An 18,079-nucleotide genomic window follows, 5' to 3' on the forward strand; every position below is an offset into this window, starting at 1 on the left:
CAAAACATAGCATAGCATAGCATAACAAAACAAACCATAGCTTAACATAACAAAGAATAGCAACACAAAACATAGCATAGTAAAACAAAACATAGCATAGCATAACACAACAAAACAGCAGAACAAAACAGCCTAACATAAAAAAACATAACATAACATAACATAAAATAAAGCATAGCATAACAAAGCATAGCATAACAAAGCATAGCATAACAAAGCATAGCATAACAAAGCATAGCATAACAAAGCATAGCATAACAAAACATAGCATAACAAAACATAGCAAAACACAACAAAATATAGCATAGCATAACTAAACACAACAAAACATAGCATATATAACAAAACACAGCATAGCAAAACATAGCATAGCATAAGAAAACACAACAAAACATAGCATAGCATAACCAAACACAACATAGCATAGCATAACAAAACAAAGCTTAGCATAACAAAACATAGCATAACATAACATAACATAAAACAAAGCATAGCATAACAAAGCATAGCATATCAAAACACAACAAAGCATAGCATAACAAAACACAACACAACAAACCATAGCATAGCATAACAAAACAAAGCATAGGATAGCAAAACTAAACGGAGCATAGCATAACAAAGCATAGGATAGCAAAACAAACATAGCATAGCATAACAAAACATTGCATAACATGACAAAACATAGCATAACAAAACAGCAAAACACAACAAAACATAGCATAGCTTAAGAAAACACAACAAAACATAGCACGGCAAAACAAAACATATAATAGCATAGCATAGCAAAACATAGCATAGCAAAACAAAGCATAGCATAATAAAACACAACATATAGCAAAGCATAGCATAGCATAACAAAGCATAGCATAGCAAAGCATAGCATAACAAAGCATAGCATAACAAAGCATAGCATAACAAAGCATAGCATAACAAAGCATAGCATAACAAAGCATAGCATAACAAAACATAGCATAGCAAAACAAAGCATAGCATAGCAAAACACAACACAACAAAACATAGCATAGCATAACAAAACACAACACAACAAAACATAGCATAGCATAACAAAGCATAGCATAGCAAAATACAACAAAGCATAGGATAGCAAAACATAGCATAGCATAATAAAACAAAGCATAACAAAACATGTAATAGCATAACAAAACATGTAATAGCATAACAAAACATGTAATAGCATAACAAAACATGTAATAGCAAAACAAAACGCAACACATAGCATAACAAAACATAGCAAAGCATAGCATAACAAATCATAGCAAAACACAACAAAGCATTGCATAGCATAACAAAACAAAGCATAGGATAGCAAAAAACATAGCATAGAATAACAAAACCAAGCATAGAATAGCAAAACAAAACATTGCATAGCATAACAAAACACAACAACACATAGCATAACAAAACATAGCAAGACATAGCATAGCTTAACAAAACGCAACAAAACATAGCATAACAAAACAAAACATATCATAGCCTAGCAGAACATAGCATAGCATACCAAACACAACAAAACATAGCATAGCATAACAAAATATAGCATAGCAAAACAAAGCATAACAAAACAAAGCATAACACACACAACCACACGCACAACTATCTATTTATCTATCTATCCATCTATCTATCTATCTATCTCCCTATCTCCCTCACTCTATCTGTCTATCTATTGCCCTCACTATCTATCGCCATCACTCTATCTGTCTAGCTATCTATCGCCCTCACTCTGTCTATCGCCCTCACTCTGTCTATCGCCCTCACTCTGTCTATCGCCCTCACTCTGTCTATCGCCCTCACTCTGTCTATCGCCCTCCCTCCCTCTATCTATCGCCCTCACTCTATCTATCTATCTATCGCCCTCACTCTATCTATCTATCTATCGCCCTCACTCTATCTATATATCTATCGCCCTCACACTATCTATCTATCCCACTCACTCTATCTATCGCATCACCACAGCATTACTCAGCACCACCACAGCATCACTAAGGGGCACAACAACATAACTATGCGCTACCACAGGATCATTGAATGCCACAGCATCACTAGTCGTCACCACAACATCACTCCGCGCCACCACAGCATCAATCTGTGCAACCATTCAACAACAACTGGGTCAAATATGTTCTCTCAATGTTTCAAGCTTTATTACAAATGTCACAAAAAGAGGTTAGTATTTCACTTCTGTTCTTGGATTTTCGCCACAATAAAATACACTGAACATATTCTTCACAAAAGTTATTTACAAAAGTTTAAGCTATAGCCATTATAAATTACAATAACTTTTATTTAAGTATTATTAAAAAAATTAAAAGCCATTGTTATTTGTAATATCAATACATCTAAGTCACGTGAATACAACACATATTGCATTACAAATGCTATAGGTGTCACAAGTTATAACTATTGGCACTGTAAGTGACAAAGCTATTATTTTTGCTATTTTCAAAACCAACACATAAATAAAAAATGTGTCATTTACAATACCAATAGCTCAAACTTTCCTAATGCGAGACCTTATGCATTGCAAATGCTTGTTCTTTGGAGAATTCGAAGGAGTAATTTAACCAGGAATAATTGCCAGACGAGCACTGAATAAGCTAACAAAATTAGTGAAGAGGAATATGCAGCGAGGGAGCTCGAGGCAGTGAAACTGTTCGAAGATTCTGCACAGTTAAGACCGGATAAAGCAGGTGCGGCGGCACCTGTAGGCAACCCGGATTTAACTAAGAACTTGCAATCTCTAGAGAAGTTGAAGAAGAGAGAAATATCCCGTTGGTGGGAGGTGGCATCATTAAGACGTTATCTGGTTGTGAATCGGATTCCGCAGGGACTCCGCATAATGATTTCCCCCTCCTCTGAAAACCCAGACATTGGAATGCTTGAAGAGTGGGCTGAAAACAGTGCTGGAAGCTCAAAGAACATGATGCAAATACTTCTAAAATATGCAGAAAAAGAACGTTTGGAAGTAATGGACAAAATTAAGGAACTGACTGAAATATTGGAGAAACCTGATGATAAAACGAGAATTGAAAAGTTTAATTCTGATCTGAAGCCTAAACTTGAGAAATTTGAGAAACGCATTAAAGATAGGAAGACCACGAAATTCAAAAGAGATCGCATAGACTATGAAACTGGGCGAATCTATACATTCGCGAAAAAATTCGATATAGTGAGGCGGCAGAAGATTTTCAGTGGTCAAAACACTCAACAAACGCCAATGCAGAGTGATGCGAGCTCTGGAACAGGCTCAGAGCAGGAGTCAGATGATGGCAACCGAAGAGGACCAAAAGATGTACGGCTGCCAGTAGCAGATGAGGTCCGTTTTATGATCATGGAGCAACAGTCAGACCATCGCATGGGGAGAGGAAGAGGATGGGGAAGGGGCAGCGGAAAAGAAGACAACGACGAGGGGGGAAGGTTACAGGAGGAGTACAAGGCTGACAAACAAAAAGATCTCTACGTTCGAACAGCAAGAAGCAGTGAATGTTGCCAAAAAGGATACGACAATTATTAATCTGAGCTCAGTTCAACTAACAAGTGACGATGAGACAATCCTAAAGTTGGGGCTCTCCTACTGTGACACTAATGAATTTAATTATCCAAACAGCAGGATGGACCTCTATAAGTATATTAGGAAACTTAAACTTAATAAAATGCATTCAACCAAAAATAGCAATGCTGCACTGAGCCCAGCAATGGAATTAAATACTACACAGCCTTCCCTCACTGTCAACGAATTACCAGCTCTAGCAGATATAACGCTAATGGATGACACCTTTGAGGAAGATAATAATGAAAATTCTGACCACGGAAATAGTTTGTTAGTTGAAGATCATACGCCATTCAGGGCTACGTCAAAATTTCTACCACAAACAATAAAAGACAATGTAGACCTGTTTGGGGAGAATGTAACCAGAGATCTCAAGAGTCTATATTTGCAAGAAAATCAAAAGAAATGCAAGATGAATCTGAAGAAAGCCAATTTTCATAAAACAGTAAAAAAATTACAAATGGAGGATGGACTCCTGGGGAAACCCTCCGACAAAGGAGGGAATGTGGTCCTCTAGGGAAAAGAACAGTATAAAAAGGAAGGTATGGGCCAGCTATCTGACCACAGCTGCTACAAAAGAATAAGTCCCAGGGAATATGAGAACGTTATCGGAGAATTTTATGGAAGACTGGATCACTGGAAAGAGTCTGGTTTATTAAGCTGGGATGAACATAAATATATGAAACAAGGTAATCCAGTGATTCCGGTTTTCTATTTGTTGCCCAAAATCCATAAAAACTCCACTAGTCCACCAGGGAGGCCCATCATTTCATCATGTGGCAGTCTCTTCGAGAAAGCATCTAGATATAGACTATTTTCTGAATCCTATTGTCAGAACACTTCCGTCGTACATAAAAGATTCAACCGATTTTTAAAAATGTATTTTTGATATTTGTTGGGACCCTACTACTATGGTTCTATTGACATTGGACATTTCTACTCTGTATACGAGTATAAGACATATTGATGGTTTGAAAGACTGTGAGCACTATTTGAATAGAAGACCAATATGCCTTGCATCCCAAAATAGGATGATTCTTGAGATCATGGAATGGTGTTTATCCAAGAATATTTTTCTTTTTGGCAACGATCTCTATATTCTGGAGCGGGGTACCGCGATGGGCACCTGCTTTGCCCCCAGTTATGCCAACTTACATCTCGGCTACTGGGAGGAGCAGGTGCTCAGAGGGGGCCCACTTGATCATTGGTCGGAGCACATCCTTTTGTGGGTACGTTATATCAATGATGTCTTCGTGCTGTGGCAGGGCACGGAGGCATCAATCGGTATATTCATTGAGGAGATAAATCAGAATTCTTTAAATTTGGGATTTGTGGGGAACTTTAGTAAAGTTTCGATTGACTTCCTCGATATTAGAATCACCCCTTTGAATAATAAGTTAGAAACAACTGTGTTCCGTAATCAAACTGCGGGTAATTCAATACTGGACGCTGAAAGTGCCCATCCAACTGCATTAATAAGGAGTATTCCGTTTGGGGAATACTATAGGGCCAGACGTACATGTAGCAGTGATGAACAATTTAACACCATTGAAAAAGAAATGACTCAGATTCCTAGAAAGGGGTTATAGCAAGACAATCCTCAAAGGTGCTTCTATTAAAGCTAAGAAATTAACTAGACACTCCTTACTTTTTGAGCCCTCGAGATCTCGTAAATCGAATTTAAATCCACAAGATCGAGGCCGCTCAAGATTTATCACTACCTATAACACTAAACACAAGGAAGTTAGATCAATACTTAGAAAACATTGGTACTTAATCAGAAACGATCCAGTGTTGGGTTCCAAGGTGAAGAAAAATCCTGAGATCACCTATAGAAAATCTAAGTCACTAAAAGATCTAATTGTCCGTAGTGATTTTGTAGATAAGCGTAAGAGTAGTGCTGACTGGTTGAGGCCAAAACCCGGTTTTAAAAAGTGTTTTAAGTGTAAAGCATGCCTATATGGTATGAATCGCACAGAGTTTAAAACCACTTTTAACAAAACCGTTAAAATAAAAAGTACCATCACATGTAAAAGTGAATTTGTTGTGTATCTTTTACAATGTCCCTGTCCTAAGATTTATATCGGGAGTACAATTTTACCTGTACACCAACGGATTTTGCAGCATAGAAGAGCAATAGTCAACCAGGATAGGTCTTACCCTGTGACCCGACATTTTGAACTCCACCATCAAAGTAACCCCGAAGGTCTGCGAAACTCCTGTATTGCAGAAGTCCCAAAAAAGAAGAGAGGGGGAGATAGAAAGAGTGAGTTGAGGAGATTGGAGACTTACTTTCTATTAGAATTTAATTGCAAGGAGCCACAGGGCCTGAACGTGGATGAAGACCTATATACTTTTTTGAGTTGATATTGTGAATGTAATGAACTGTTTTCTAACCCTCGATAATTCCTGAACTGCATTTTAAGATTTTTTTTTTCATTGATTTTTGTTCGATGAAATTTTTTTTTATTTTAATGGTCTAAATCTGAGCTCCTTCTTTCTACAATTTCGTGCATAGAGGTGGTTTCTGTCTTTTAAAGACGTTGGCTCAGGGACAGTTTTATTGCAATGAAGAAATGCTGGTTTTTTTTGTGATATGCACTGACACTTTGGAATAATATTTGCGGAGGTGCAATTTGAGTGAAATGTTTACATCTATGAAGTACTGTATTTGGAGCTAAAGCCCTTGCACTTTTTACTGAGACTAAGACATTCCCAGATTGATTTATAGAAATATAATATTGTATGGGGATTGTTTACAGTTACAAAGTACTGTGAAAAAGATAGAAATATTAGCACTTTGTTCGAAACAATAAGCACTGTTCAAGCACTAGCACTTTCTATTTCCTTAGTGCAATATCCAGTCAAATTGTTTACAGTATAAAATTACTTGTTGACTAAAGCACTTGCACTTTATGATTTTAATAAGGTTGAATTGATTGACAGCATTATCATTAGCAATATTCCCATAAGTTCGAGTGGCATAACTTGATCGTTAGAGCCAGGACAAATTCACATGAAACTTAACTGTGCTAAGTTAAATACACTGCGATGTTTTGACAACATGAGTGGTTAAAGATGAATTATTCCCGCCTCATAGATAGGGTTCAATTCCGGTGAAATAGGCACTTGCCTCAGTTCAATTGTGTACTTTTGTATACTTGAGCTAATATGTTTCTTTAAAAAGAAAAATGCACTTGCACTTTAAAAACTGTAAACTGTTCGTTTAAGAGATAATGCTGAAAGTACCTCTTCTATATAGAACAGTTTTAAATATTCCCTTATAAATGTTTTGATAAGCGGGGATTTGAAATGTTGTACTCATCTTAACATCTATGTTAAATACATTGGGAATGTGTTAAAATGGCCGCTGTATTTACATCAACAGTGTTTCATTGTGAGTCCCTTTACTGTTTTTACCACCTTGATCATGTTTGAAAAGGAAGGCTCAGACAAACGCAAAAACATTGTGATCAAGGGAGCCTGACTCCCGAAACGCGTTGATGGTATTGCTTAATAAATAAGCTTTTGAAACTCTGCTCATGAGTGCCTGGATGTTTTCAGTGAAAGACTAATGAAACTGGAATCTCATCTTGGATATATATATATATATATTCCGCGCAGTGTGTGGTCGGGGCCGGCAGAGTGTGCAGGCACCCTGCATTTCCAAACTCTGATCTCTGTTGCCTTCTTCTCTAGCTTCGCCACCGGCCAGCAGTGTAAAAAAGCAGCGCCCCCCCGCCAACAACTCCGCCTGGGTGAAGAGAAGTGTCGTCATGTCGAATATTATCATCGACCCAGATGTCAAGCCCGGAGAGTACGTCATCAAGAGCCTCTTTGCGGAGTTTGCTGTACAAGCAGAAAAGAAAATTGAAGTTGTCATGGCTGAACCCCTGGTGAGTGTGTTCATCTTGAAGACCTTTATTATTTCCCCTATTATTGCAGAATTTGTTATCCGCTGTATCATGTGTGCTTTAATTTTATGAACGAGAACGTATTTGAACATTATAGGTTATACAACTAATGCTTGCTGAAGAAGTTCCCCGGTACCTTCTCTTCAGGAAAAGTTAAAATCTTATCTATGCATCTTTTCTAGCATAATTCGTTCATTATTAGAGTTTTTTTAATGGCGTCTTGGTGGGTTGTATGATTTTTTTTTTTCTGTCGGCTGCATGGATTTTGTAACGAAGTAATCACCAGCTCGTGAGGCAAATACTACACTGAATGTGTTCCTGCTTCAGTTTTGTTCTCCAGCCCTTCCAGAGAGTCTTTCGAATTTAAGTGGCAACAATGCTGCCGAATAACACAATCCGAATCAAATGGATAACTTTTTTGTAGCGGTCTCTCCTGTGAAGACCGTGCTGCATTCATGTTGATGCAAGCGAGTTTCATGGACGCACGGATTCGCTTTGACCACTGATATTTTTTCATTATAATTGATCATATCGGAACCAATCCATGATTTGCAAAGAGGTGTGTCTTACATTTCGCAAGTGATATGAAGTAGCTTTCGGGCTAGAGTTATACACACTATTTATGGAATCATTTATTACATTGTCAAATAGCGTCTGCCACACAGGAGCGTTTTTTCCAGAGATTTGAAGATGCACATGATTAAATTTTATACTAAAGAAAATATATCTGTATGCTGTCTGAAAAAATGACCAGATCTGGGCTGCAAGCTCAAAACCGCTATAGTGGCTTTGGTAAGTTGTTACCATCCACTATATCTTCTCAACTTGCCCCAGGGCATCTTTTATTTATGCTCAATTTCTTTTAAAATACTATCAACTGTTTCGTAACTCTAGGTCTTTTTCTTCTTTCAGTCAGGAAACTATAACTAAAGAACAAGTTACTTACCATAAGTAATGCATTATCTGGTAGAGAAAAACTACCTTTGTATTTTCCATGCGTCTGACTTGACCTGGAAACTTTTGCGTGTGCAGTACCCCTGCTTGATGTCTGATAGCTCCATTCTACTTCGTGTGGCGTCGTAGGATGTGATGTCGCTGTCACCTATATAGTGCGTCACCCATATAGTGCGTCACCCATACACATGGATGTCAGTTTCTTTTCACGACTTTCCACGCCAGCAGCGCAGAGCCATGAATTATTCTGACCAATGTGTGACCTATTTAGGGCCTTGAAAAGGGGATCAACACAAGCTCTAAAAATGTATCTGCAGACTGGGGAGGCCATGGTGGGTCTGTAAGGAATCTGCAGCTAGATATTTTCCTTACCAGATAATGCTTTACCCAAGGTAAGTAACTTGTTTATCTGATAGGGACTTCTAGCTGCAGATTCTTTACCTTTGAATAGATACCCAAGCCAGACCATCCAAATGGGGGGCTACAGACAAATGAATTGACTAGAAAGTCCTACAGGACCGAATAGGCGAAACTCCCATCCCTAGGAACCTGACTGTCCAGGCAGTAGTGTCTAGAACCGTGTGCAGGGAAGCCCACATTGCAGCTTAACATATGTCCAGGACTTGCACCGTACAAGCTAACTTTGCAGTTGCAGCCTACCCTCTGGTGGAATGTGTGGTTAAATCCTGAGGAGATGGCTTTTCAGCCAGGGCCTAGTAGATCTTTACACAGAGAACCACCCAGCATAAAATGTACAGTTTCTGTACTGCAAAAACAGAGAGGACCTCTAATGAATCCGATCAGGGACAGGGGGTAAATAAACTGAAAAAATAAAAAGTCCCTAAGCACAGAGAGCATAAGACTTGTTTGCTTATTATACCAAGGTATATTTTTATACAAACTACCTTTCATGAATATTGTAACCTGTATAATGTAATGTATTTTCATGTCATGAAATTTACTAGTTGAATTAACCTGTATTTTTTAATGTTTATAAATTTATTTTTAATGTGTATTGTATCTAATAAAATGTAAAAATATACATTGGTATAATAAGAAAACAAGTTGTTTTTCTGATCTGTTTAGACTACACAGTGGGTTATTTAATAGTATTGCACGAATATCTTTTTTTCTGTTAGCTTGAGAATTTATGCTCTCTGTGCTTGGGGACTTATTATTTTTTCAGTTTTTGTACTGCCCAACCGTCTTTTGCTCCCACATAGCTTACAGAGTTGGTTGTCCACCCTGATCTCTTTTGTTCAGTCAAGGTAGAACGACCATGCTTTTTTTGGGGCCAGATGGAGTCGCTCCTCTTCCTTAGAGGGGTGTTGAGGAGTATAAAAGGTGAGCAGTGTAACAGATTAACCCAAATGGAACGGGGCTCACCATCTTAGGTAGGAAAGCGGCTCTTTATCTGGAAACATATTATGATAAGGAGGCTTGGATGATAAACTGAGAAGGCGGGTGGAGGGGACAAGGAGCTGGATATAGGTCCAGTGGCTCGTGGTGCTCTCAATTTGTATAGAAGTCACTAAGGAGACTCCCTGTTCCTGAGATAAGAATTAAAGGAAGGGAGAGTAGTTTTGGAAAAGTGGAGAAGAGTCAGAGATTTTGACTTGATGCCCTCACACACCCGAAGGATGCCATGCTTCATCATGGTGCGATGCTCCTTGTCAGGCCGATGCTGCAGTGCCCAACGGGTCCCTCGAAGGGTAACTTGATCAGAAATCGTTTATAGAGCTTGCCAGACCAAACATTCCTAAATTATACTGTGTACCAGTATGGATTACATGTGACTCTTACACCTTGTTGTCCTCTTTCTTATGCAATATTTCCTATACATTGACTTACACAGGTATGATTCATTGGCTTTATGTAATGTGTGGTATCTAAGGTGCTCTGACACCCTACTCTGGTAAGAGTTATGCTATGAAACAAAAGAAATGCATGAGAGAGAGAGAGTGGTTATGTAGACGTAAGGGACACTGTTAAAGGGTGGCGGTGAGAGACTGCGGAGAAAGAGGTAATTGGGGGGTGCCAACAAACATTGTCGTACTGGGCGCTACAAACTCCAAAGCAGGCCCTGCCTCTCATCTCTTACTGCTTGAGAGACCCCAGGCCTTCTCCGGGACCTGTGGCAGCACTTGCTCTACGGTTTCCCATAAGTAGTGTGAGAAATGGCCGAAAAGGCATGCAGTGTTCACCGACCACAATGCTAGGCTGGCAGAAGAAAAACATCTTCCCAAGTGTGTCCAGCCACTTGGATTCCCTGTCCAGAGGAGTGGATGGGAACGCATCATGGGATGGTGAGGCTTAGACTACCAAGCTCTCGGGTAGGACGTTGGCTGAGAACTTGGATCACCTTAGGCAGGGCGATGGTGGTGTTCTATTGTCCTGTTCTCAGGAACCCCTGTTGTAGGCTTAGACCAAGTGCCTAGAAGGTCATCCGTCAGTGCTTCATTGAAAGGCAAAAGGTATTCGGATGAGGAAGCTTAATGCTGAAGCGCTTCAGTCAAGAGGTTAGACTTGTCCTGCACCGAGGGCAGCTGTATGCCAAGGACCTCCGCTGCTCTCTTGACCAACATAGCATATGCCCTTACCTCCTCCGTAGCCACAGACTGTGAAGAGGGTAGGAATCCTGTCCACTGTCTTCCGCAAGCTCCTTATACTAGTCCACTTCCTCAGCAGACCTGCCTAACTGGTGTTCTTTAGGGTCCAGTGCCCCCTCTCACTTTTCTCTCATGCTTGTAACCTCAAAACGTTCAAGAAACAACCTAGGACCACTGGGCTCTGTCAACGATGAAATCTGTGTCGATCAATACAGTTCAGACTTCGTTGTTGGGAATTGGACTAGGGCTGGGTCTGGAAATAGACTTCGGGACCAGAGAGATTGCATTGGTATGACTGGCGCTGATCTGGGATCAGATCTGTGCGACCCCCTTCTGGGCCTCTTCCGAATCAGCGGGCCCGCTGAAATAGTCAGCGTATGGCTTCGTAAAACTCCTTTATTTGATTTGGGGGTGCTTTGGTTCCTGGAAACTGAGGGAGGCGGAGTCTGACCTGGCAATGGCTTTGCAGAACCGTGCCTGGAACCTCGATGTTCCTCGCTTGTCTCATCAATCCTCAACGGACAAGATGAAGTCAAATTCTTTCTAGACTTCTTTTTCTTGTGCTTCTTCCACAAGTGTCCCAACGACCTAGAGTGCGATGAAGAAGACTTTGGGCTCATGGAGTGATTCGCGATCTTCCTAGAAGTCACGCTGGATGCGTTGCTTGCGGGGCGCAAGCCGCTTTAGTGATCGTTCCCTCAACCCCATCTGGTGCCATAGTCTGGCAATCTAAACATGACTGTCGTGGTTGTGCTCGAGACACCAGAAGCAGACAAGGTACTGGTTAGTAACCGACATGGCGTGGTGACAGGCGCTACAGGACTAAAACCGTACATTTCTAGAGGTCATCGCTCGACACACAAGGAACAAATCTTTGACAAAACGTAGAGAAAAGTCTGTCAAAAAGAGGCAGAAGGTTAGTAGTTCTCTGGATCAATGCTAACTGGTGTAGAAAGAAAAGAGCGGACTTATGCGCACCTGGGTGGCGCATCTGGCGCCAACGATGCCATGCGGAGCCGAATGGAGCCACCCAACAGCGTGCAGTGGTACCGCTCTCGCAAAAGGTTTCAGGATCTAGTTTGACGTCTGGGAAATTTGAAGGTAAAGAATCTGCAGCTAGAAGTCTATCATATATGATTGTCTCAAGAGCTCGACTATTTATTTGAGATCTAAAGAAGTGAGTAGTGCAAACTGCTAACATACTATCTCTGGGAAAGCAGAGATGATGTGCCATGTTTGTTTTTATGCTCTGTCGCAGGATTTGACACTACTGTGGTCCAGTGGTGGCAGCAAAATTCCAGGAAGCAATGCTTGCTGTCTGCTCCTGGATGTCTACGAATTGTCTGAAGCTCCACTCGGATAAGACCGAGGTTATGACCTTTTGGCAACCTTGTCCCGGATTGGTCATCCATCTGGTGGCCCAGTCAGATGGGTCCCCCGCCTGTCCCGGTTGCCAAGGTCAGAAACCTGGGAGTTATCTTCGACAATAAGCTGTCTTTCAATCACTACGTAAACAAAGTTGTTTCATCTGCCTTTTTTATCATAAAGAAAATCAAGAAACTCATGCCCTATCTTCCGACTTCTGCAGGAAAAACCCTTATTACCACGTTGGTATTCTCTAAGATGGACTATGGGAATGCCCTTTTTCTTAACACTCAGAAACAAGTCCTAAATAAACTTCAGTCCATACAGAACGCGTCAGCGAGAATTCTGCTAGGCATTCCCCGACGTCATCCGACCACCACAGCCATTCGTCACCTCCACTGGCTTAAAGTGGAAAATCGCATCAAGTTCAAGGCCCTCTGTATTGCTTACAAGGCTATCCACGACATGGGCCCCAGGTTTCTGATAGAGGCCTTTCAGATTTACAGCCCTAAAAGACAGCTCAGATCCGCAAACATTTGTTTGCTCCCAGTTCCCCGAACCAGAACTGTGACCTGGGGGGACAGGCGTTTCATGGTAACAACACCTAAGCTATGGAATGCCCTCCCTCTGACTATTAAAACAGCTCCGAATCTTGTCAGCTTTCGTAAGCTTCTTAAAACATGGTTATTCAACCAGTAAGGCTTCTGGGTATTGGTCCTTCTGAATAGTCACATGCGCCGAGACACCTTCGGGTAATTGTTGCGCAATAAAAATCTCAAAAAATAAATAACTGGCAAGCAAAGTTAAATTGTTGCTACAACACTTCAGGGCTCATGGAAGGTGTTGGAAATCAGACAATTTTTTGTAAAACCTTATTGTTGTTAGAGCTGCCGGGCCCTCACTATTAGAATAAACATTGGCGAAAATATTTTTTGTCCTCAAAAAGCATGCATTGCCACAGTAGTATCCGCCACTAAACAAAATAACGGTGTGCTAAATATGCTCCTTGTGAAAGAGCAGAATGTGGTCACTCGCAGTGCTGCCAGCAGATGGAGAGAGCGAGAATATAATAAAAGCAAACGTTCTTGGTTAACGCCAGAGCTAATTAAGTACCCAATACTTAAAGCAAGTCACAAAAGTGCACTTATGTTATATGACCTTACATTAGGGCAGATTTGCGGCTTTCAGAAGAATTTTCCCAAGTAGGCTAGGAAGTCGTACTTCTAGAAAATATTTGTGAACTGCATTTTAGTATGAGCAAATATGTATGTGTAGATTTGCTCATGCGAAAATCTGTTGAGCATTTACTAGTTCACTTTCCATCCACCCACATTGTTCCCAACCCTCCAAGAAGTTTTACTTCTGCCCTTGTCCTGTTTCAATTTCTAACCTTTCTCAGCAAAAGATTACAGAAGTGCTGGTGAAACCCCTTAAAACATGTAAGTTAGTAGGTTTGCACAGATTGAAAAGGGCATTAAAACCCTGGAACTATTGCTTACCACTACTTCCAGCCCCAGTATGTAGATCTACAGATAGTTGGTAAAATAGAAGTGTAAAGACAGCAAAAGCAGTTATTGCATGTATAAAAACTATTCAGATCAGACATTTTTACTACTTTTTTAGGATTTCTCGAGTGCCTAATAGTATCACTAAGCCATGGGTTTTTCGATGTAGTTCCCGCTTTAAAAGTGGTTAGATGTTTATGAGTAAAATATGACTTCATGTCACGGTCTAAAATAAGATGCCAATGTTTTGCAATGATTTTGTAAATTTACTGTTAAATTTTGTCTCCTCTGTTTTTTTTTCTCTGTCCGTACTTGTGCATTATCATTTCGAGATTAATATACCAACTATCAAGACACCCTACCTAACCCCGTTTTAATGTTTCCAGCTGGAGAAGCGAATAAAATATATTTTTTCTACTAGCCAGGAAATTTTTACGTTTATTTTACTAGTCACCACATTCCCTACCACTCCCATTACCTACACCACACATAGCCTATCACAAATCTAGTGCTCCCACGTAGTCGTCTGTCGCAGCACGCCCCGCCCCGTAGAGGGACAGGAAGACCCCCATGATGAAGCATGACACTATGACACTATGGGACTCGTAGTGTGTGAGGGGTATTTTAAAAACAGTGTTCATCCTGGACAACTCCCGGAGTAACATCCCCACATCTGTGCACATTACGTGAGGAATCACAATATTACTTCTGCAATTGCCACTCTACTCTCCGTTTTAGGTCTGGCCTGAGCCAATGCGTTTGCGCATTGCTCCGGCGTGATTATAGTAAGGGGAAAAAACACTCTACCAAAACGGCGGATTAGACACAGTTCATGATCTATGCTCGAGCACAACGCCAGCCACGTCACACACCACCATTTGTCTGTGCCTTGCATCAGACTTCAACGGCTGCCGCTCCCCCATCAGACTTCAAAGGAATGTGCTCCCGCCCCCCCGCCACAGCAATGCCGAGAGCTTGTCTCCGCCTCCTCTCCCTTGTGCTTGCATCTTCCTTCCTTTCGCCCTGGGTGTTTTCCGTGTTCTCCCATTCAGTGCATTCTTGACCCCGTACTTGATTGTTGTCCAAGCCCCAGCCCTTGCTGCCTCTATCATTAAACACTCTCCCTGTGTTTTCCTGTTTGCCCTTGCTTTTTCCCGGCTCGATCATTCTGGGCTTTGATAAACTGAACGCGCTTTGTAGCACTCAACCGTGCGTGTTCTTAGCTTCAGTCTCTGTGCTGCTGCACCACATCACTCAGGAGCACCACCACGTCACTCGGGTGCACCACCACGTCACTCGGGTGCACCACCACGTCACTCGGGGGCACCACCACGTCACTCGGGGGCACCACCACGTCACTCGGGGGCACCACCGCATCACTCGTGGGCACACCACCGCGTGACTCGGGGGGCACACCACCGCGTGACTCGGGGGGCACACCACCGCGTGACTCGGGGGGCACACCACCGCGTGACTCGGGGGGCACACCACCGCGTGACTCGGGGGCACACCACCGCGTGACTCGGGGGCACACCACCGCGTGACTCGGGGGCCCGACCACCGCGTGACTCGGGGGCCCGACCACCGCGTGACTCGGGGGCCCGACCACCGCGTGACTCGGGGGCCCGACCACCGCGTGACTCGGGGGCCCGACCACCGCGTGACTCGGGGGCCCGACCACCGCGTGACTCGGGGGCCCGACCACCGCGTGACTCGGGGGCCCGACCACCGCGTGACTCGGGGGCCCGACCACCGCGTGACTCGGGGGCCCAACCACCGCGTGACTCGGGGGCCCAACCACATCATCACTCAGCCCAACCACATCATCACTCAGCCCAACCACATCATCACTCAGCCCAACCACATCATCACTCAGCCCAACCACATCATCACTCAGCCCAACCACATCATCACTCAGCCCAACCACATCATCACTGTCCTTGCTTGCTACCAATAAGCATTGCCATAGCCAATAGGACTCGCATTAGGAAAGTGTAAGCTATTGGCTTTGTGTAGAACAATGCTATTAATTTATATATTTTCAAAGCCAACAGATATTTAAAAAATTGTCATTTACAATACCAATGGCTCACACTTTCCTAATGCGAGACCTATTGCATTGCAAATGCTTGTTTTTGTTTCTAATGGTGATGGATCAAAGCAAAGGTTAACCGCAGCGGTCTATCTCTGGTATCTCAATAGCTCACTGTGTTTTTTAGGTCTCGCTGGTGTTAGCGCGAAGCGCTGCGTCCAGCGAAAGACCTTTTGTTGTCGACTTGCCGGGAATGTTGGACAGGGGATGGGCTCGCGCTTTCCCTTGCCGATTTCATTGCCTGTACGCACACGTCCAGGCAGACGCCGTGCACATCCCCTGTCCCACATTCAGAGCAAGTCAGGGTTTTGAAATCTCGTGCGCACACAGACACACACGCACACACACAGCTACACCCATACATGTGCCCCCCCCCAAAGACCCCCCACTCACCGGGCTTGTACGTCGCGTCACGGGATGTTCTATGAGTTGGAGGATCTTCCTCGCCTGCACCATTATGCCTTACCTGCTCTCTCCCGGGAACCCCAGCAGTCCCGGAATCCCTGCTTTCTTCTGGGCTCTCCACTATCCACCCCCCTCTGCCTCCAAGGTGCTGCGCTCCGGACAAGCTACGTCACCGCGAGCCTGGCACAATGGCGGGGCATCTCCTGGAACCTTGCAGGCTCCAAGGAACTTTCCTGCCTATCAAAGCAGAGCCCGCCTCTCTCGCCTGCGTTCCAGGCCTCGCTCGTAACATACGGCCGTCTTCTTGTTTTCGTTTTACCAACAGTTTTAGCCATGGGTTTAGAAAAAAAAGTTCACCTTTCTAAAGACAGAGCATTGCAGCTGACAAACCATGCTCATTGTCTCTTGAAAACCTAAAACGACAAACATGCTAAATGAAGTCCTCCCAAAGTTAACAACAATCCTTTTCCAAGATGGCCACTGTGTTTTTGGCTGAGGGCTTGTGACTCAGATTGTGCTCACCCTAGCTGGGCTCTCCTCCCAATTCACGCATTGAGTTTTGGATGCGTGACAGCAGCACTGCCTACTGTTGCAGGCAGTCACCCAAGGGGGATGGGCAGAGGCCCCTGGGAGGCACAGCTCCAGAGGGCCTGTGACAGGTGAACCATTTACAGGAGCTATGGCTGGCTGTAAAGTTAATGCTCCCCTGGGGCTGGGGATAACCTCACAATCACGGCTTACTCCACAACACGGCTTCCTCTATGGTGATTTATTCCCAGGCCATGGAAAGGCAGTAATTGAATCCCCATTGCTTGGGTGCAGAGGCAAGGACGTGCCCCAGGGCATGGGTGCCAGATCAGTAGTCTCTGTAGCCAAGGCTGGACTGGGACAAGAATCGTCCTGTGTTCTCAAATAAAAGTAGCCTCTTATAGTGAACCACAAAGCTAAACAAGCATTTTTTAATTATTTTTTTATTTTGCGGCCCGGCCGCGCGTCCAATACTTGTTCAGTTTGCTGCGCTACTTGTTTTATTATTGCAATCGTATTGCGTAAATGCGCCAGTGCATTCTCCCCTCCCGGATCGCAGCTTGTATACCCCAGCTGTGTTGATGACTGCATCACATTGCTTCTACCACCGGGTGCCCGTGCGGTTCTTTATATTATTTTATTTTAAAACAAAAACAGTTGTGTGAACGTGCCAGCGAACAACTTCTCTCCCGAATCGCAGCTTGTTTGCTATTCCTTCTTGCACATTATTATTTATTTAGTTTCCATGTCCGAGCGGTCTTGATAAGTGCACCACATTCCTTCGGTCACTGGGCCCCTGTGCTATCCTTATTAATTTATTTTTGTCATGCCATATTTGAGAATAAAACTTACACTACAAACGTTTAAATAACAGCTCACTTGGTTAAGGAGGGGCAATGTTTTGTTTCAATCTAAGGCGGACGTGTCTCCAAAAGGACATCCCCCAGCACAAGGAAAAGAACAAATACTCAAAAGACGGTGTCCTTCTCCTTTCTTAATCACTGCCTCCTACTCCTCCTTTGTTTGTGTGCGTCATAAATAAATCTTCCATTGCAGGCATGTCAGGAACAGGCAGTTCATCTTCCTAGGAAGGGAGTGGTTAGCTTCTTCCCTTGAAGTTGCCTGTCATTTGA

General features: G+C 42.8%; 1 protein-coding gene across 11 annotated transcripts in view; it reads left to right on the plus strand.

Annotated features, from left to right (window-relative positions):
* The window catches only part of FRYL (FRY like transcription coactivator), a 2,483,143-nt gene that overhangs the window by 266,509 nt on the left and 2,198,555 nt on the right, over positions 1-18,079 (plus strand). For all 11 annotated transcript variants that reach the window (XM_086962669.1, XM_086962670.1, XM_086962671.1 and 8 more), the window contains one exon: positions 7,274-7,470. In XM_086962669.1, the coding sequence (XP_086818795.1) occupies positions 7,351-7,470 (120 nt within the window). In that variant the 5' untranslated portion in view covers positions 7,274-7,350. The remainder of the gene's footprint in view (positions 1-7,273; positions 7,471-18,079) is intronic.

This window comes from Lissotriton vulgaris, chromosome 3_1, assembly GCF_964263255.1.
Source record: "Lissotriton vulgaris chromosome 3_1, aLisVul1.2, whole genome shotgun sequence".
Taxonomy (NCBI): domain Eukaryota; kingdom Metazoa; phylum Chordata; class Amphibia; order Caudata; family Salamandridae; genus Lissotriton; species Lissotriton vulgaris.